At 49.3% G+C, this 20,520-nt stretch overlaps 1 protein-coding gene across 5 annotated transcripts in view; it reads left to right on the forward strand.

Annotated features, from left to right (window-relative positions):
* LOC116947448 (forkhead box protein P1-like) overlaps nt 1-20,520 on the forward strand; it is a 208,724-nt gene that overhangs the window by 81,396 nt on the left and 106,808 nt on the right. For 4 of the 5 annotated variants that reach the window (XM_032963201.2, XM_032963198.2, XM_032963202.2 and 1 more), the window contains exon 3: nt 12,311-12,479. In XM_032963201.2, coding sequence (XP_032819092.1) covers nt 12,324-12,479 — 156 coding nt within the window. In that variant the 5' untranslated portion in view covers nt 12,311-12,323. Of the gene's footprint in view, nt 1-447; nt 547-12,310; nt 12,480-20,520 lie in introns of all 5 variants that reach the window. The other variant, XM_032963199.2, reaches the window with a different exon arrangement.

Raw genomic sequence — 20,520 nt, forward strand, 5'->3', positions numbered from 1 at the left:
AATCCACGTTATGTGTGCAAGCTGCCAAGTGATTACATCCAGACTTAGCGGCTTTGGCCAGCGTATTCTGGTGGGCGTGGGGCTTTTTTAATCCTTCCCAGCAGTGAAATCTACAATCGTGCTGGCGAATCCAATCCGGTCACACGCACCGCGAAGAACCCATCGGCGCACCGGGAGCAGTGTGGCAACCGAACCCTTGGCACAAGTGGCATGCGGGAGGTGATTGCGGCACGTGTATCAAAAACTTGCGGATACGGCCAAACACCAGTGGCGCAGCGAGGTTGGCACGTACGTTGAGCTTATTTTGCACCGTGGCCAGCCGTGCAAATCGGAGGTGCTGTCAGTTGCGTAATGTGTTTTTAGCATTTGCAAACGCGGACCTTGGTTGCAAGGAGGTAAATTGTGTCCCCCCCCCCCTTCCTATTTCCTCCCCTCTTAATATCCCAGTGGCCTGGGGCCCCTCCGACTCTTGGGACCCTGTTGCAGTTGCACCGCCTGCACACTCAACGAGCACTCCGCTGCTTCAGTGCTGGAGTGTGGCACCAGGTAATGGGCATGGGTACAGGAGAGGAACAGGGGGTGTGCTGACAATTTATGCTCCACGCAAACTATTGGACCTGTGGGGGAGTGCGTTGGGTGCTAGGCAGTACGGCGCTGCCCGTCAATAGCCTTCATTGGTTCCCCCAAGGTTTAATGTGGCCCCAGTTTAAAATTGTTCTATTGCGACTGCCATCGTAGAATTCTTCCTGGGTTATGTTCTCATATTCTACGCTGATTTAGATATCAAACTAAAGTAAAAGGCAATTTAAAGGCGTTCTGTGTCAACGGGTCATAAACATTTTAGGCGTCGGCTAAGGCCTAGATCTCTAAGAAATCGAGGCCTGAAAGTGGACTCATTCATACTTCAGATTAGTTTACGTTTTACTAATCATTTACATTGCTTTGCCAATCCACGGCTGAATGAGTGCCTCCCCATGCCATGTCGATGAATTGGGTTGTTTGACAGTGCTGTACTTCAGTACAGGTTGGTAAAAGGGGGCAGTTGGCGGTGGCCCAGGCCAGTTTCGATAGCACCTGACCACTGCTGTTGGTCATAATCGGGAATCGAACTTGTGGTGGCTGGTTTGATAGCATAGTGCACTAACTACCGCACCATCCGCTCTCATTGCAGGTTTTTGTATTTTATCCGTGGAGTTCTGTAATATTGTATTTATAAGGAAGGCCAAGCTCTCCAGGGAGTCTCTTGGGTATCGCCAAATCTTAATCAAGCTCCGATGTACTTTGCAGGGGGGCACGGAGCGGGGAAAGGCATTGAAACACAAGGGTACAGCTTCATAAATCTCTGGATCTATGTTTGGGGTGTTTTTTTTGTTCCACTTCAATCATTCACTCATGCACAGCCCAGGCCACTGATGTGGTCAAGAGTTAGGTTTGGGAGGGGAATATACAGGCCAGAGCCTCTCGCTGTACTTTGTAGTTTGTCATATGGCTGGCAAATGTTGGGTTGATGTAATTTATATTCATTGCCATTGTGTGAGGTGGCAGGGATGGGGAGTGTCCAGCATTAAAGGAAATTCAACAAGACGCAGTATAGATTTATGAAGCCACTCTTGTCAAAACCCACCTCTTCCAATCGAGATAAAAAACGAGTTAAGGGAACATCTTGCATATGCCTGGATTAGGCAACGCTTTCCAATGGATGTATGTTTCTCCTGGGTAGTTTTTAATCAGCAGTAAGGATGTCGATGGATGGGTGGGTAGCTGTCAGGGCAAAATGCGTGTTTTTGTTAAATATTTGCAAATATGACGTTTTGCTCTGGATTGTTTCTCCTAAAATTATGGACCAAGCTCTGTTTTTGTTGGATGGATGGGCAGAGGTAATGCGTAAACACTTCCATACACGTTGGAAAGCATTGCCACTATATTCTTTCGTGGAACAGGAGAAAGTTATTAACTTTGTGAGTTATTGATCTAACTGAAAGCGCCGATCAAATGAAACCACTCATATACCAGCACGTATGTTTGAGAAAGCACTTTATACACAAGACACAAATTGACTACAGCGGTATGGCATGTGTCTACGAGAATTTTGCTGCACCACGCGAATGAGATACGGAAAAAGCTTTTGTTGTGTGAGTGCGCTTGTGTGTGTGTACAATTTATATATATATTTTGCTCTTTAACCAATTTTCTCCTGGTTGCGCCATTGATGTCACGTCATCAGAAAAAAACCAGTCCATTCCGAACTTTCCAAGAGCAGCGCTACCCCCAGATGTTTAGAGTATTGCCCAGGAAAGCAGACATAAACAGAGCTGCTTCTGAGATCCTTCCAAGTGTCCTCTGGTCCACACAGCGGAGGGCAGCACTTCCATACCCCCCCCCCCCTCCATTTAAGAGGCAGAGCGCCTACCACGGCGTAGTATCAACTTGGCCCCAGGTGAGTTGGCGTCATTGGCTAGGTGAGTGTTGAGGCAGGTCAAAATGACCGTGAGCTACCTATACCCCACCTGGGATGCAGGGTGTATTGTTTTACTTGCTGCTAATTAATTTCTCACTTGTAGCCAGAGGGAAATACAGTAAATGAAATGGCGATCAGAGTCAAAGAGATGCGTGCACACACACACAAAACACTTGCGCGTGAAATGCACGCTGATCTGCAGGCCTCTGACGAGTTTTCGGGTTGTTAGCGCGTGTTGTTCGGCACGATGTCCGACGTTTCGTTCCATGCCCTGGGAGCCTCTTCGAGATCTAAATTCAGGAACTGAACTCGGTTTCGGATGCAACCCGAAAACATGTGGGAGAGCTGTGTACAGCACAAGCACGACAGCCTATGCAGTTATCACACTAAAAAAAGATATGCAGTACATATTCAGGTTCTTGGAAACTTTTTGTTATCTTCAGTTTTAAAGCATGTTTTGGCTCCCCCGTATTACTTTGTATACAGAGTAATATGGGGAGCAGTGGTGTCGCGGTCAGCGCACTGCGCTATGAACCCGGCGACCCAAGTTCAACTCCCGCTCACGGCCAACACCAGTGACCATTATCTAAACCGGTCCTGGGCCTCTCCTGAGGTCGACTAGGACAAAGGCGGCCCTGGCGTGGTGCTGGCCACCCCACCTCGTGTGCCCTGCCGGCCTTCGTTAGGTGCTCGCTAATTGCACTTGCCCCAAAAGTGTGTTCACGCTCTGTTGGGGGGTGGATCTTTGTTCCTTGTGAACTGAGCGATGCCACGCTTCAGTTTAGCCACCGTGTCGCTTCCTCCAAGGCAGGGTTCATATTATACCGGCTTGCGAGGCGTTGTGAATTATTTCCTGAAGGTTTTTTGTTTCTTTTCTGTTGTTCGCCTTTAGCTCGGTTCACTTTGCAAGTGTGCCGATGTTCTCTCGTGTAAGGAAATGAAACAAAAATGTCTACTCAGAATAATGCAGCTGGCAGTGCATCATCCTGTCGGAGAATGGCCGCGGAAGATAATGTCACAGGTAGGACTTCTCAAGTCCCTTCAATAGGCCTCTTTATCCACACTCTGGACACAGCTTTTATATTCCCGGCAAAAAAATGTTTTTCTTCACAGGTCAGAAAGCAAACATTTTATAGTACCAATGGAGGAATTCATCCAATGTAACTGAAGAATCAAATTAGACACAATAGTTTTTTTGGCAACAGTCGTTGGCTTGTTACCAAGATGACCATCAGCCATCATCTCGCGACGCTCCTTAACCCAGTCATATCACAGGCGGCTGCCCAGATTTGAGCTCAAGGTTTTAAACCTGGAATCTCCGTGGTATCCGGCTCATTGCTGCAAGCCCCTTGAGTCACCCGGTCACCTGAAACCTGACAATGGCACTGAAGTGTTCGTCAAGGGTAGCACCGAGGTGGCATTGTGCTCCCAGGTGACCTGGACTCTCCTGCTGCATCAGCTTGGCTATGCCGGCAGTGACATGGGTCTTGGGTCCGGCTTGACGAAGACCGACTGTTCCTTGCTTAGTGCTCGGTGGCTTCATGACTCCATTCGATTGTTTGCGGTCCATGTAGAGACGGTCGCCCGTCCGGGGATCCTCTTGGCTCGACTGCCACAGCGCAACGGAATGGTCGAGATGAGATGTTATGTAAGGTGCATTGGGATGCCGAGGCATGTAAGCGAGCACCGTGTAAATGCGAGTCGTTGTCCTTAACAACAAGGGGATAACGTCATCCATTTTGCAAGCGATAAAATTAAATAGAATAATTTAGCGCCTTTGGTGTTTGCACAATTCTGTGAGCGCGAATCCACCACATAGCTGTCAACCCCTTCCGTGCCTGCATTATTACAGACCAATTCAGATCTTATTGATCACCCCGTGCTCTTATAAATCTCAACGTTCACCCTACAAAGTCCCATCATCACAAGGGAGAAACACAAACAAATAGACAACAATTTTGGTGTTGTTGCCCGTATTGAAACTGCTGTACGGCGTATGGACCTGAAAACTAAATTTCCCTGTGCAATAATACGGGGTAACAGCTATGCCATCACGGAGGCGCCAACCCAGCTTTGTGCAGTTTGCGATGCCCGTAAATCAAGAGAGCGAGAAAGTGCGAGACGCTTCGCCCAGGTGGTGGTCATGTGATCGATGTGTTCCTGCATTAACACGCCCCATGCAAGACCACCCGCTCTCCATAACGGCTGCGTAAACGGTTCTCGCTCGGCGACGTGCGTGCCTCTGTTCAGCAACGCGGCCGCGTGGAGCTGGCGCCCGCGTCCGCGCCGCCGTGTGTGGCAGCGTTGACGACGGCGACGACAAAAGAATGGAAGCCGACAAAAAGAAAGAAATAACGATAGCGATGATACACTCTGCCAGCTCCTGTAAAATAATCTTTTTTTTTATATATTCGGGTCGGCTTTTGGAGGAGAAAAAACACAAAAAGATGTGCCCGTTACCAAGACACGTCCTGTGTACTTGGCCAACGTTCCGTGACGGAGTCGCGTTGCATGATCCCCCCCCCCACCCACCACAACCACCCCCGTCGGAGGTGCGATTGTGACCAATGCCCATGCACCTGCCGCCGGGTCCCGGAGTTCACGGAAACCCACGGGAGGACCGAGCGAACGCTGGGAGGTGTCTCTCCGTGGGGGAACCGTATTCACGGCGGTGGTCCCAAATCTCCCCTAAGGGGGGGGGGGGAGGGGGGGAGAAATCCCGAAGGAATTGACCGGCCCCAGCTCTCAAACATCTCCTCAGACATGCTCAGCCCTTCGCGTCAATCCGCTGCTGAGTGAGGTACTCTGTGTACTGCATGTTGAACTTCTTTCGCACCGTACAAAGCCAACCGTGCTAATCTGAGGTGCGGGGGAAGGACAACAGAGGTGTTATTGACCATACTTCACTATGCTGGACGTTGCCGGTTAGTAAAAGATGGGAACACATATCCGAGAGCATAGAAGTACAGTACAACAATGGATTTTGCTGGAATCCTCTCTGCTGTCTACCAAGTAGCTCTACAGACTATAACTAGCTATTAATGCCTGGTGGTCACCCATAAGAGCACTATCTAGGCTGAGTTATGGGAATATCTGTGACATTGCAGGTGAAAAGGTCGTGGGCAATGCATCTCATCAATTGCAACCCAGTGAGATGCTTGGGTTTTCTTTCACCCGTTATCTCCATTCAATGCCACCGAGGTGAGCACTCGCATGCACATCGTGCGTGATGTGGCCAGACATTCCAGGGAAGGCCATCCTTGCAATGAGCCTCAAGACTCATTTGCCAACGATTACCCAGGAAAGCCTCGGCCGTGTCTCAAGTTTCTTATTCATCGGGAAGTTTGTCCGGTTGCCAAGAAGGAGTTGCCTTTCATGCGGAAAGAAACCGCCTTGGGCCAGGAGAAAAATCCCACGAAGCCGTACCAGAAGGCAACACTTCGCGCTGCCATCTCCTGGTCACGTGGCTGCCCCCTTGCTTTTGCTTTCAAAATTAAGAAGTACGTTCAGTGGACAAAGTTTGCTCCGGAAGTTTGGCCACGAGGAGCTCGCAGAGAAGCGACACCGTTTCTCGCTTTGTTTTTCTGCACTTGCGGAACTTTACACGCCGGCGTGCGACGGGGAGGACGGCGACGGTGATGTTATCACTCCTCCAAGGCTGATGTCAGCGGGAGACGAGTTTTTGTTGTTTGAGCGGCGGCATATATTTTTTTGCGCGAGCTTAGTCTGCGTCCGCGTCGTCTTTGTCTGGCAGGACAACAACAACAACAAAAAGCACCGTGTGTCATCGCAACCTCGCGCCGCCGCTTACCCTCCCCCCATCCCACCGTCTCACGGCGGCCTCCCGAGACTCGACGCAGCACGGGGGGGGCGATTTGTGCTCTCGGGTTATTGACGATTCGGCGACAGGCGGGCCCAGAACGGACAGCGCCTGGCGCGCGAAGCCCCGGGAAGCCGCTCGCCGAGCCTGGCCGAAGCGAGTGCGGCGTATGAACGCGTCGAAGCGACGGCGGCGTTCGTTCGTTCGTTCACAGCCGCTCGACGCTCTCCCCCCCCCCCCCCCCATCTTGCCCCAGATGGTCCGCTGCTCGGCAGCAAAACTCCTCAACGTCTCCAAAGTCTGAAAATGTGCAGCGAGTGACCGCGCTTCAACTTTATTATTATTATTTTAAAACGTGGGGCGCGCGCGCGTGTGTGTGTCCTCGCATACACCCTCTCGGCAGTGTCGAATTTCCCCTTTAGGCCAGAGAGAACAACCCTCGAGTCAAATGAGCTTGAGGCTCCGAAACGAGAGGGGCAGCGCCGCGCTCCCTCCCGCCCCAACCCCTCTCCCGCCCCACCGCCCGCACAGCTCCCTGGGCCCCCGCGTGCGCCACCCCCCCCACCCCCTCCACCTCACCACCACTCCCCCATTGCCCGCGTCCCCATCAGAACGCTGCGTGTTGACAGCGTTTTGTTTGTGCCAAGCCCGGCCCCGCGCAAGGCTCCCGTTGCCCTAGAGGTTGTTGGCTTCTTCTTCTTCGTCGTCGTCGTGAAGGGAGGGAAATATCAACGGTTCGCGCACGTCAGCGCCTCGTTGTGACAAAATGTCTCCTTCGAGGTCGGCGGTAAAAACGCGGGCCCTGCAACTGCTGGCTCACGCCACCGCTGGCGGAAGGGGCCTCTACGCTAGAGGGGATCTCTACAGAGGGCCCCCCCACACCTCCTATAGGAGGTCATTTTTGGCCGACTCTTCCACGCTGGCCAATCGTCGTAGCACAGGAGGGAGTACCCACACTGTATCCCACCGCGCGGCCTATCTTGTCAATCGACGAATTCCAAGGCTACCACGGCCCGGTTTTATTCATTCAGGTTTTAATCGGTTTTTATAATAAACCGGAGCACCTGGATCCTGCCCAAATCCGGTTTTATTCGGTTTTATTGAAGTTAAGTCGGGATTTCAGTCGCACGCACCCATCAGCGGCGTCTTCATTAAGTCGAACCTCAACGCGTTCCACGACTACCCGACGCCCGACGACGGCGACAACGACAACACCGAGTCCAGCGGCGAGAGCGACGACGACGAGGAGCAGGATTGAAGTGTGCACGAGACGCCGATAATAAAACCAGGTTTTAATCGGCAAAATCGGGTTTAATTCCATTACAACCAATAACCCGATTTGTCGGGCAAAAAAAAATCGGGTTTTTCCCACCCTTGACGAATTCTGCTGTACGTACGTACGCTTTGTTGAACTTGTACGTACGTATGTGTGCGTGTTGAACTTCTTTCGCACCGTACGTTGCCAACCGTGCTAATCGGAGGTGCGGGGAAAGAACAACAAACTGGACACAAACATCATTCACACTGCCTGGGGTGGACAGAAGGGGAGAAGGGAATTTAAGAAGCTTGCCCACGCCAGGAGATCGTTTAGAACCGGCGACCTCTGGATTGTCCAATTGGTTCACCATTGCTTGTCTATTGTACGTGAGCGATATTGTTGTTTGTGTTGTACACTTCCATGTGTCCAGAGGTGCGGTTGTGACATTATACGAATCGTGACTTCATTTGTTTGACTCTGCTCTAATTATTCAGATGCTGTGTTAGAGATGTGTGTTATTTTGTCTCCTTGGCATAAAATGGTCATATTACATTAGCGTATGGCAGATGCTGGCCATGTGCCGAAACGCCATGCATTTGTTGTGCTTCGTGTGCTAGAGATAAATCATTGCAGTGTCTTTCTTCTTTTGGCACTTTTTGGTGCGCAATCCATGCAACCACACGATGAGTAGATGGTTGCCTGCCCACAGGTGGTGGAAAGTAAGTTCATTAAGGTGTTAGAATTCGCATAATTTGCACAAAGATGGTGTTTTATGTAAGATTAAGTAGTCGTAGACCACCTTGAGTTTTAGGAAATCAGCAAGCTGTAACAACTGTATGTTGACGTCGTGAACATTTTCCAGAGCTGCATAGAATCGATCCTCGCGAGCCATGTTCTGTCCACTGCTGAATGACAGCCTTCCCACGTCGTTCTCGACGCTGCCTCTGTCGTCTCTCACGGTCTTGCGATGCCACAATCCGTTCTTGCGCGTGCGCACGACTGGATCGCTTTGTACGGCGTCCTGAGATGCCCTTGGTGGCTAGGAGATGTTAACTACATCGCCTGGAATACAGGAGGCCGTGGGTTCGATCGCGACCCTGACGTCTGCCATATATGTGGAGTTTGCGTGTCTCTCTCTCTATCCGTGGTGAGATGTTAACTACCTCGCCTGGTATACAGGAGGTCGTGGGTTCGATCCCGACCCTGACGCCTGCTGTATATGTGGAGTTAGCGTGTCTCTTTCTCTCCGTGGTGAGATGTTAACTGCCTCGCATGGTATACAGGAGGCTGTGGGTTCGACCCCGACCATGACGCCTGCTGCTGTATATTTGGAGTTTGCGGTCTCTCTCTCCCCGTGATTGCATGGATTTTTCTCCGGGTCCTCCAGGTTGTTCCCTCCACATTTAGGAATGTGCGTTTAGAGTATTTTTTTGCTGCTCTAAATTTCCACCCCATAAGCCACTTCGTTGAGGTGTTACTTGTGGCCAGGTCGCTTCCGAAAAAGAGCAATACAGCTCAGTGGGTCTTACCTGGTAAAATTTAAAATAGTTGATCCAAATTGCATCGTATCGTAACTCTTGCCTAATTAATTGTGCAATTTTATGTAAATTATCTGGTTGGCATGCGTTGATCCTTCGATTACCTGGTAAAATAAAAATGTTTTTGTGATTTTCTAACCCTCCCTATACTTTGCAATCCTATGGTGTTTTTGTATTGTTTGTTATAACGTTCTGACCCTGCATCCCTACTGGAGATGTGAGCAAAAAGAGCTTCATATCTCATCGGATTCCTTGAGTATATTTATTCTGATTCTGAAAAGCTATTGACGCTCACAATACACTCATGGAATTGTGTGCGCAACAATACATTATTTACACCGATTGGAAATGACCGTGCATTATTTGCACGGTATCTGCGAACCAGTCCTACCTCCCCGTCACCCCTCTTCTAATTTCACCAACCCATTCTGACCAGCGTGGCGAAGTATGGTCAAAACAACACCCATGACCGATGCGGTCCCGTGGAGTACTTTCAACCCAGGAGTGGTTTGAAGACGGCGCGGGTGGGAAGCACGAGGTGAGGCAGCCTGTAAATGATCAGCATTAGTCATTACGTTTGCGTGTACGGCACTTGAAATGCACCCTTGTGCATAAACGGGCTTTACTCAGCACGCATTTACGAGCGATGTCCCCGCCGACGCACGCCCCTGCAGGGTCGCGCAGGCCCACGGGCACTGCGGGGCAATGCGGGGCACGGGAGAGGGAAGCCCCGGAGCTGGCGCCGCAGTGGCGGTGGCTGACGGATGATGACATCACCCGCGTTGTGGCCGCGACCACCGCCGCTGCCGCTTCGCGAGCCAACGCCGTGCAGCTGCGCGGTGGGGATGGTGGGGGGGGGGGGCACACGTGTAGGCTGCCTCGTGGTGGGCGGGTGGCGGGGTGCTGCGGGTAGGGCAGAGATGGGACGAGGAGGGGACGTCGTGACGGCAGGGGATGGTTGGAACTTCGGTCCGCTCGCTCGCTCGCTCGACAACCCCGTAACGGAAAGTGAGCGGGGGGAGCGGGGGCGGGGGGGTTGGGGGGAGGGGCTGAGCACACCCCCCCCCCTCCCATATTAAAAAATATATTTTTTGTAGCCTCGTTTCTACAGTTTTATTTGCTTCCTTAAATGTAAGATGAGAATGGGCTTTGTTTCCATCGTAAACAATTCTCGCGCACCTGTACGGTGGCGGTAAGAATCGATGGTAATCGGTGATCCCTCACGTGCCCAATCGCTCCGAATTTAGAGCAGTCGGACGCCTTCGCGAGCCTCGCCTCGTGTTAACCTTGTTGACTCGTCACTCGGTCTTCAGAGCTCAGGTTCATCGCCGTGCTGAGACCGGCACAAGCTTGTTCAACCCTCCCTCACACGCCTGGCCTGTCGACCGTCCTGCGGGCGGAAGCACTCTCTTCGTGGTTAGCACGCTGCAACAGGTCACGACCGCTTAGATTACAACTCCTGGTTCGATGCCCGGAGCGAAAGTTGAAACGACGGACAAAGTTCGTAAAAAAATCCTCTCTCTGTCCCACCCAGCAGTGGTGCACGCGGGTACAACCACTGGTCTGGTCGATGGGCAGGTCGCGTGCGCTGGGCTTAAGTGTGGGGTGGCTCCCCACCTCTTCCAAGACGTCTGGCCAGCGTGGAAGAGTAGGCCAAAATTCCTCCAGCCGGGTGGGTGGGGGGGGCTCTCATAGAGCTTTGGTGGACGCCCTTCCCCCAGTAGTAGTGTGAGCAAGCAATTGCAGGGCTTCGCCCTCACCGTGTATGGAACGCACTCGGTGTGTGTTTTTAATGCACTTTCACGATGTACTATTACTCATTCTTTCTTGGGTTTTCTCTCGGCTGTCATCGAGGCGATGTCTCTGGGTGTCTTTCGACTAAAACACGTAAAAGCCAGTCGCAACGTCACCTTAAAAAGCACCCCCCCCCGCCCGCCGTTGTAGGTTTCCTCTGGAAAGGAACAAACGAATCTCAGTGGGGCTTTCACTCGGCGAAGTAAAGGGGCTTGATTGATCGGATTTCGCTAAGGGGTGTCACCTTCGCTATAAATAAAGACATTCGTATATACTGTGTGTGTGCGTTATTTTACGTTCCATTCAGCTTCATCCGAGTGTTGCGCGAGGGAGAAAATGCACGCACGAGTTCCCAAAGAATGGAAATTGACAACTGCTGAGGGACTTGTACTGCTGTGTGGCAGTAAGAGTCTTATTTTCCCTATTCTATGGATTGTAAGATTCACATCTTCCCCCCCCTCCTCCCTGTGTATATCAAATCAGTAGTTAGGGGTGCATCTTATAATCCGGTCAGGGTTTGTGTGTGTGTGTGCGTGTATAACTTTATTGACACCGGGCACAAGTTTGGGGTGCGTTTTGGAGAATATTCAAATTGTGCTGAGGTGGAGTTCTTCCAGCAAGCGGTGTGTGTACCACCCTGCGTGAACACAGTGGCCCACAGATATGACAGACCGGGCTGTTGTTAGCGAGCACCTATTAAGTAGCCGTCCATAAATGACGTCACGCATCTGGGGGGGGGGGTCAGACATTTATGACGATGTGTGACGAGGGGGGGGGGGGTTTGAGAAATGTGACGTCACATCAAAATGCGCAACTTTAAATCGATATAGACAACACGTTCTACTTAATTAAGTAGACTTTTTAACAAATGTTTTCTCCTACAACATCAGAGTGCAGCGCCACATTAAATACGCACTACAATTACAATAGTTTGAAGCGATTTGAAGCATAAAATTTTGATTTAAAGCTTTCGTGACTGCAGGGATTCATATTCTTGGTTCTTTCGGTAAAGTCACGTTGAAGGGAAACAATAAAATAATAAAATATATATAAAACAATAAAATTCTCACGACGTTTCGACTGCAACACAAGCAGTCATCATCAAGGGTGAAAACCACCGACGTTGGTTTTCACACCTGATGATGACTGCTTATGTTGCAGTCGAAACGTCGTGAGAATTGTATTGTTTTATATATATTTTATTATTTTATTGTTTCCCTTCAACGTGACTTTACCGAAAGAACCAAGAATACGATTTAAAGCATGTTTTATTTTTTTTGGGGGGGGGCAGAGCTTTGTGACGTCATTTGAGGGAGGGGGGGTCTGACTTTTTGTGACGCCGTGTGACTAGGTGGGGGGGGGGGTCAAAAACCGTCCAAAATCGCGTGACGTCATTTATGGACGGCCCCTTAACCCCTCCGGTGGCCGCGTGTGCCTTCCAGACGGCGGTTTGCGATGCAGGACTCGGGGGGTGCTGAGTCGCTAGGCAACAGTGCGGCCAATCAGGCGCGGGCCAACGGGCGGAGCGGCCAATCGGAGGGCGGCGGAGGAGAGGGGCAACCGTCGTCAGGGGAAGTTAGCGCGGCTGACCTCCTGCACCTCCAGCAACAGGTGAGACTGGGGACCAGTGCCACACGCAGGGCCCACCCAGGTGCCTGTTTCATTTCTCTTTAACACTTTACAGCTCAGGGTTGAGAGTGTTAATGCAACAGCTTTGGCCGTATCACCAACTCTCTGTAATGGGGAGGGGCACGATAACTCTCGGAAAGGTGATCCAATGTGAACAATATGTTCTTGTAAAGTTGTGTTATTGGGGACTTGCCCTCGAGAATACCGAACAAGTTTATTAAAAGATTGCCCAAAACCTTGGTGATAAAAAAATGGCCGACAAGTATTATCGTTATCTTTGGCGGCCATGGTGATTATTTTATTACAAGTAATGTCACCTTTCTGAGTTACACACACCTCTCCACCCCCCCTAATGACATCATAATGTATCATATCAACTTACAATGTCACTTGTCACGTGTCGTGTGATGTCATCTCCTTTTACGGCTTGGAAACGTATCACAACAGAATGTTGAAAAGCGTTACGAAAGCTAAACTCATATATCGGGAATATCCTTATTTACAGTTTACTTGACCTCTTTTGCCAACTTTATCTGTCATGAGACAGATAATCCATTCATATTTCTCGCAGAGCCGTGCATCCCTCCTGTGTTCGAGAACGAACCACTGAAGTAGACTTCACAGAACTACCGCTGAGATCCCTTCAAGTTAACTCTGGTCCACACAGTCGAGGGCGGCACTGTCCCACCCACCCCGCCACTTGAGCGTTACTTTAAAAGTCAAAAATGATATTTTACATTTTCAGAGCTGGAAATTACCCAAGTTAAGTGCAGAACCAAATTGCATTGTTCATCTTTTTGTATTGTTCATTGGTGGCTGGGCCAAGACCAACTCACTACACTCGAGAACCTGGCTTAATGAAATTCAGGATGTCAGTGGTGCCAGCTCAGCTCTCTGATCTCTGAGCCGCCAGGCCACCTTGTGCCATTTTACTCTTAAACTTCAAAAACATAAAAAATATATATATCATAATGGATATTTCAACGAGTAAGCCAGTGATGCACCCACTCCGTCTCCATTAAGAAGCTGGACAAATAAATCAGCTTATTCGTATTCAAATCGGATTGTGTAAGTTGAGTGATTTAACATTTCCTAAAATGGAATTGTTTTGTTGTAATAGCCACTACTGGCCTCGTGTGTTGTGAATTGCATTTTTTTTACAGTAACATCCTAATATTAACTGTCTACGAATTGACAGAATCTTTAAAGTGTATCTTATTTTGACGTAAAAATAATTCTCAGTACTTTCTAAACACATTGGTTTAACGCGATATTACATGTAGAATTTGTTTTTATCCTGTTCGTGAGTATAATTAGTTTCTTTGGACAAACATTACATTTTGACCCATCCCTATTGATTTTCCAAATCACTTTCATGAAATCAGCGGCACATATTGAAAGAAAAAAAAATCCCCGTAATTGTAAATCCACTAAAGCGTCCTTTCCACGCGAGCAAGTGAAAATGACGAGGTGTACGGTTCACTTGAGAATCAAACAAGAGATGTGGTTGCGAGAGCATTCCACATCTTAATGCCACCTCCACTCACCACGCTTCCATCGTCGTCATCTTGCCAAGATCAGTCCGCTGCTGGTTGAAGGCCTTCCCCAAGGAAACAAAATGAATGACACAGCGTGGGGACGCCTTCATCCAGCAGTGGATCAACAAAGGGCTGTAAGTTATGCATGGCTGTTGGTTAGTTATAATTGAGTAATAACCGATGTGCATTGGGTAAGCATAGATAGAGTTGCTTTGTTGATTTATATGATGTTGCTGCAAACAATCGTAAAAGTATTGTGAGTGAAGCGTGAATCTCTCGTAACCGTGCAACACCAAAGTTTATTTTCCAGACCAGTTAAAGAAACTTTATCTTCTGCAGGTGCATCGCTTAACATCTTCAGATATTAAACACGTTAAATTATTTTAAATACCATTTTTTATGACGTTTTACGTCAAAACGACGGAGACGTAAACATTACTTATACGAGGTCGGCTGTCTCGCTGTTATGCCACTTTAGAGCATCAAGCCAGCACCATGGAGACCTCGGTTCGAATCCTGGGCTGCTCGATTCTCAGCCAGCTGTATGCCGAATGTCCTATTGGTGTCGTCTTGTACGACAACGTGTCTTGTACGACAACGTGTCTTGTACGACAACGTGTCTTGTACGACGTCGTCGTCTGCGCAGGGACAGCTGTCATCAGGGAGACCCCTCGGCTAAAAAATATACAAAAAGTGGAAACTATAAAAACTAAAGCCATGATTGAGACGAGATGGTGGTGGCTTCATGGAAAGCCTTTGGCAATGTAACTAACGGTCATGACTCATGTACTTTGAGATGCTGGGGCAACCTACTTGCTATCTTGCTTCCTACAGGTGAGTTGTAGCTGCTGCAGGATGGGCCTTTCAGACACGACAGCTCTATCTCTTCAGGATTCGTCAACCCCCCTCCTCTTACAGTTGCTGGCTTACAAGCGTGCATCACCATAACGCCAAACACATTGTCAACAGAGGCGGGAATCTGATGTTCATCGAAACTTGACTGACGCTCAAACATTGAACACCAACATTTGTGTGTGTGTGGCTGTGTGTGTGTGTGCGGTTAGCGCGCTACGCTATGAACCCGGCAACCTGGGTTCGATTTCAGCTCACGGCCAACACCAGTGACGATTATCTGAACCGGTCATGGGCCTCCCCTAGGTCGACTCAGCCTCAAATGAGTACCTGGTGCGGTGTGTAAACATCGCCACTGGGGAGACAAAGGCGGTCGGGCGTGGTGCTGGCCACCCACCCCCTCGGGTACCGTCCCGGCCTTCATAGGTGCTCGCTAACATCTGTTAAGGCTACACGGGGGATCTTTTATCTCTGTGTGCGCATAGGTAGCAGTGGCGTAGTGGTTAGCGCACTCAGCCTTCAAGGAGTTCCTGGTGAAGCGCTTACAAAAACGAGTACTGGGGGAGAAGACAGAGCTGACCCGGCGTGGGGTGTCGACCACGCCATCGCCTCGTGCACCACGCTGCCTTTAATAAGCGCTCGCAAACAGCACTTACCCAAGAGGCCTGCTAGAGGCTACTGCAGTGTGTTGTTTGTCTTTGTCCCTCCTGTGCTGGAATAGACCAGACCTCGCCGCCGCCGCCGCCCATAGGTTGGGGTGTAAATATCTCTGTGGCCGGCTTAAAGCGCGCACGTGTTCCTGCACGCTGCATCTGCTGCAAAGATGGTGTTGGTTGAAGTCTGATATCGAGGTTTTTTACGACCTTATTTTTCACGCTTTGAACTCCGTTGTTTTCTGGCAGACGGACAAAGGTGGGAAAAATGCGTTTGCTCTTGAGCCTCTGCTTTGTGATGGGCACACATGTGAGGGCCGTTTAATTTATCTGGTATTTATCTGTGCAACTTGTATTTTACTAGTGTTGTTACTCATTCTGGTGCTCGTTTTCACTATGCCTAAGGGTGCGAGAGTGCGGACTTATTGTCCTACGAGGCAACGTTTAGTTTGAAATTAAAAGGGATGCACTTTAATATGTTCTCGCCGTGGTCGTGTGGGTTATTCTCCAGGCCTTCCGGTTCACCCCCCCCACCACATTTCGAATCAACGTCACGCATTTTGAGTATTCAGCTGCTATACTTTTCCACGTGGTGATAAGCCACGTCGTTGAGCTATCATTTGTGATAGCCAGGACGTTTTTGCAAAGGAGCCATATAGCGCAGTGAGTCTTACCCAGTAAAATAACAAAAAAATAGTTCGTAGTTTATATAAATGAGGCCACTTGTATCGCCCCCTTTCAACCCTCCACCACCCTCCTTTCCGTCCCCCTCACCTCATCTCCTCCCCCAGGTAACTCAGACGACGATGCACAGCGAGATCACATGTCCACGTCTCTAGTCAACACGGTGCTAAGGAAGCGTTTGTTTCATGTTCCGTATTTGCGTTCTTTTTTTTTGCCACTGCATGGTGCTGGCATTACTCGCACTCGTCCGTTTTCTCCTGCACAGTGTCCATGCCGCAGCCTCCATCCCCCTTTCAACCTTCACCCCTCCCACCCCTCCCCCCGAAAGTACCAAGGGTTGAAAACAACTCGCTTAAATCCTTTTAATAAACAAAATGAAGGGCAATCAAAAAAATCCAATGTACGGATGCACGCATTGAAAAGCAAACTAAAAGGGGCTTACGAGTGAAATATGCAAAAGTAATAATACTTTGCCAGCATTTTCTGGCCCGCTCAGCTTGGGCTCCGGAAAGTCGTTGGCACCGCTGCGTTTTATTTGAGGCCTCTCCCAAGACGCGCGAATCGTCGCCGTCGCTCGTGACGTTCGCCAAAGTTGCCAATGGGTCTGCTGGGCTCCTCCGGAAAACTCCTGCGGCATCTCGGCTTTTACTGTTGCTCGTCAAAGCGCTGCGAGATTCCTTCTGTGCACACACGCACGCATTTGTGTGCGCGTGTGGCAGTTCGTAGCCGTTCGCCACGCACACGCGCGCACGTGTCCACACGTGGACGGTTCCACAATTTTGACAAAGTACTTTTCAAACATTTTAAAGATTTAATCAATCAGTTTCATTGTGATGTGACTTTTTATATATAAAGTATGTAAACCACTCTTACAACTGCATTTCAGAATGATTTGTCCATCTGTCTTGATAAGGGAGGGAACGCCCTTAACATTCCCACGCTGTTGGACGTGCAAAGACGAACTGACTTTCTTCATCCACGTTGGGAGGGATAGGGTGGGTGCATTCGGTTTTGTGTAATCTATCAAATCACCGGCTTATTCCATATTATTAGCTTCACAATGATATCCCGTATTGATCATTGGAAACGTTTGGTTCATTTTTGGCTGCGAGGCTGCCTATGTTGTGGAACTGCTGGAAAAGTGTTTCCTCTGACTAGTGACGCATTGGAAAGTTAAGTTGCTCAATAAGGTTGGGTGTGCCTCAGTAGCAAGATGTTAACTACCTCGCCTGGTATACAGGAGGTCGCGGGATAGATCCCGACCCTGACGCCTGTATAGTTGGAGTTGGCATGTTCTCCCTGTGGTCGTGTGGATTTTTCTACAGGTCCTTCGGTTTTTTCCTTCCACATTTAGAAACACGCGTTTAAAGTGTTTGGCTGCTTATACATTTCCACGTGATGATAAGCCACTTCGTTGAGCTATAATTTAAGGCCAAGGTAGCTCCTGAACAAGAGCTACAGAGCTAAGTGGGACCTTACCTGGTAAAATAAATATAGCTTAGTAGTTTTTTTTCATAGGTCTGAAACTGCCAAGTGGCTCACCATGTCCTTGCAATCAAATTATTGAAATTGTGCACGTGCACTTGTGTTCAATGTTTGGTTACGTTTTATTCTTCAGTATCAGCGCCCGTATATGAAGATATTTTGGACAGGTAACATAATATAACTTTAAAAAAAATACAGCCCGTTGTCACTCTACTGGTGGATGGAGACATTTCCATGTCATGCCAGCCATGTGGGGGGTGGGGTTGTTTGACCATACTTCACCATGCTGGTCAGTGCGGGTTGGTGGGGAGTTGAACGGACCGGTTAAGATATCACTTGCCAATGGCATTATCCGTGACGAGGAATCTAACGCGTGTGGCTGGGAGTCCAACTCAGGTCACCAGCTTTGTAGCGCAGTGCGGTAACCACTACCCCCCATAGCATCCCGCCTGTATCCCCCTTATTCTGATTACACGTACATCATCGGGGAGGGAAAAAAAACTAAACAAAAATAACTTCATCAGTACGTCTTCAGGTTGGTAGATGTGTCGAGGCTGCTACAAGGCCATGCGGGAGGAGGGCATGTGGCACAGTTTGCCGCCTGCTATCATAGAGTGCGGCGGTCGAGTCGCTACGGTTCTCTGCGGTGAGTTCAAGTCTTTAAAAACAACGGCGCTACGCCTCTCTAAATAATATTCATGCAAACCGCTTGCACGTTCCGAGATTCAGCGGCGAGCGGGACACCGCACCCTGCAACTTGCAGACGTCTCGGAACGGGACGGGGTTAAACGCGCTCGCTGGCTTTCTGCTCCATTTGGCCAACACTACCTGAAGTGAGTCGATGTCCTCACACGACCCCCACCCCCCCATAGTTGATGTGCAGGGCCGCTGGTTCCTGTACGTGTGACATCTGCCTACAGCTACTAAGCCTGTTTGTTTTCATCCTCCCCCCCCCATCCCCCGCCTTAATCTCCGAATCCGATGCAACGCATTTCACAATGCGAGTCGGATTTACACAGCGTGTCTAAATGCCACCACAACAGCATCTTCGAGATGCTGTACAGAAACAGCGAGCGTCTTTGTTTTATAGATTACTAGCTGTACTACCCGGCTTCGCCCGGGACTTGGGTTCACCACGTTCCGGCCGCCTTTGTCTCCCCAGTGGCGATGTTGACACACCACAGCAGTTACTCGTGTGAGGCTGAGTCGATCGAGGGGAGGCCCAGGACCGGTTCAAATAATCGTCACCGGTGTTGGCCGTGAGCGGGAATCGAACTCAGGTCGCGGGTTTGTAGCGCGGCGCGCTAACCACTACACTACCGCTCCCCCCACACACAAACGCGCGCGTCCATACGTACACATACACGCGCTTGCTGCAGACACACACAACTTTCAGGGTGCGTACGGCAGTAAACGACTCAAATAATAAAGCACTGCTGCGCGAAGAACGCCTTAGACCTGTAACACATTTGTATTTCACTTTACTCGTGGAGGCTTGGGGGGGGATGAGTGACATGAGCAGGCACACTCCGTTACGCTTCCGCATGCGCGGGTGACTGACAGATGTGACGTCACAGCTCACTTGCCGTGCAAAATAAATCCATTATTGCGCCCCCCCCCTCCCCCCAAAAAATATACAAAAGTCGATTTTTAGATTTTTTGCATAGTGTACAGTCTGGAAAGTACCCACATGGCAAATTTCAAGTTTGTTGCATGTCGGGAAGTACGCTAAACATTTTGAACAGACACATTCACAAATTTCCCTTTTATATACAGTGAGGGAAAAAAGTATTTGATCCCCTGCTGATTTTTTACATTTGCCCACTGGCAAAGAAATGATCAGTCTATAATTTTAATGCTAGGTTTATTTGAACAGTGAGAGACAGAATAACAACAAAAAATCCAGAAAAACGCATGTCAAAAATGTTATAAATTGATTTGCATTTTAATGAGGGAAATAAGTATTTGACCCCTCTGCAAAACATGACTTAGTACTTGGTGGCAAAACCCTTGTTGGCAATCACAGAGGTCAGACGTTTCTTGTAGTTGGCCACCAGGTTTGCACACATCTCAGGAGGGATTTTGTCCCACTCCTCTTTGCAGACCTCCAAGTCATTAAGGTTTCGAGGCTGATGTTTGGCAACTCGAACCTTCAGCTCCCTCCACAGATTTTCTATGGGATTAAGGTCTGGAGACTGGCTAGGCCACTCCAGGACCTTAATGTGCTTCTTCTTGAGCCACTTCTTTGTTGCCTTGGCCGTGTGTTTTGGGTCATTGTCATGCTGGAATACCCATCCACGACCCATTTTCAATGCCCTGGCTGAGGGAAGGAGGTTCTCACCTAAGATTTGACGGTACATGGCCCCGTCCATCGTCCCTTTGATGCGGTGAATTTGTCCTGTCCCCTTAGCAGAAAAACACCCCCAAAGCATAATGTTTCCACCTCCATCTTTTACGGTGGGGATGGTGTTCTTGGGGTCATAGGCAGCATTCCCCCTCCTCCAAACACGGCGAGTTGAGTTGATGCCAAAGAGCTCCATTTTGGTCTCATTTGACCACAACACTTTCACCCAGTTGTCCTCTGAATCAATCAGATGTTCATTGGCAAACTTCAGACGGGCATGTATATGTGCTTTCTTGAGCAGGGGGACCTTGCGGGCGCTGCAGGATTTCAGTCCTTCACGGTGTAGTGTGTTACTAATTGTTTTCTTTGTTTTTTTCGGTAAAGTCACGTAGGTAAAATAAAAATAAAATAAAACAACTAAATTAAATCACGACGTTTCGGAGGCAACACAAGCTTCCGTCTTCAGG

Source organism: Petromyzon marinus, chromosome 30 (assembly GCF_048934315.1).
Source record: "Petromyzon marinus isolate PM22_M1 ecotype Great Lakes invasive population chromosome 30, UKy_Petmar_22M1.pri1.0, whole genome shotgun sequence".
NCBI classification, from domain to species: domain Eukaryota; kingdom Metazoa; phylum Chordata; class Hyperoartia; order Petromyzontiformes; family Petromyzontidae; genus Petromyzon; species Petromyzon marinus.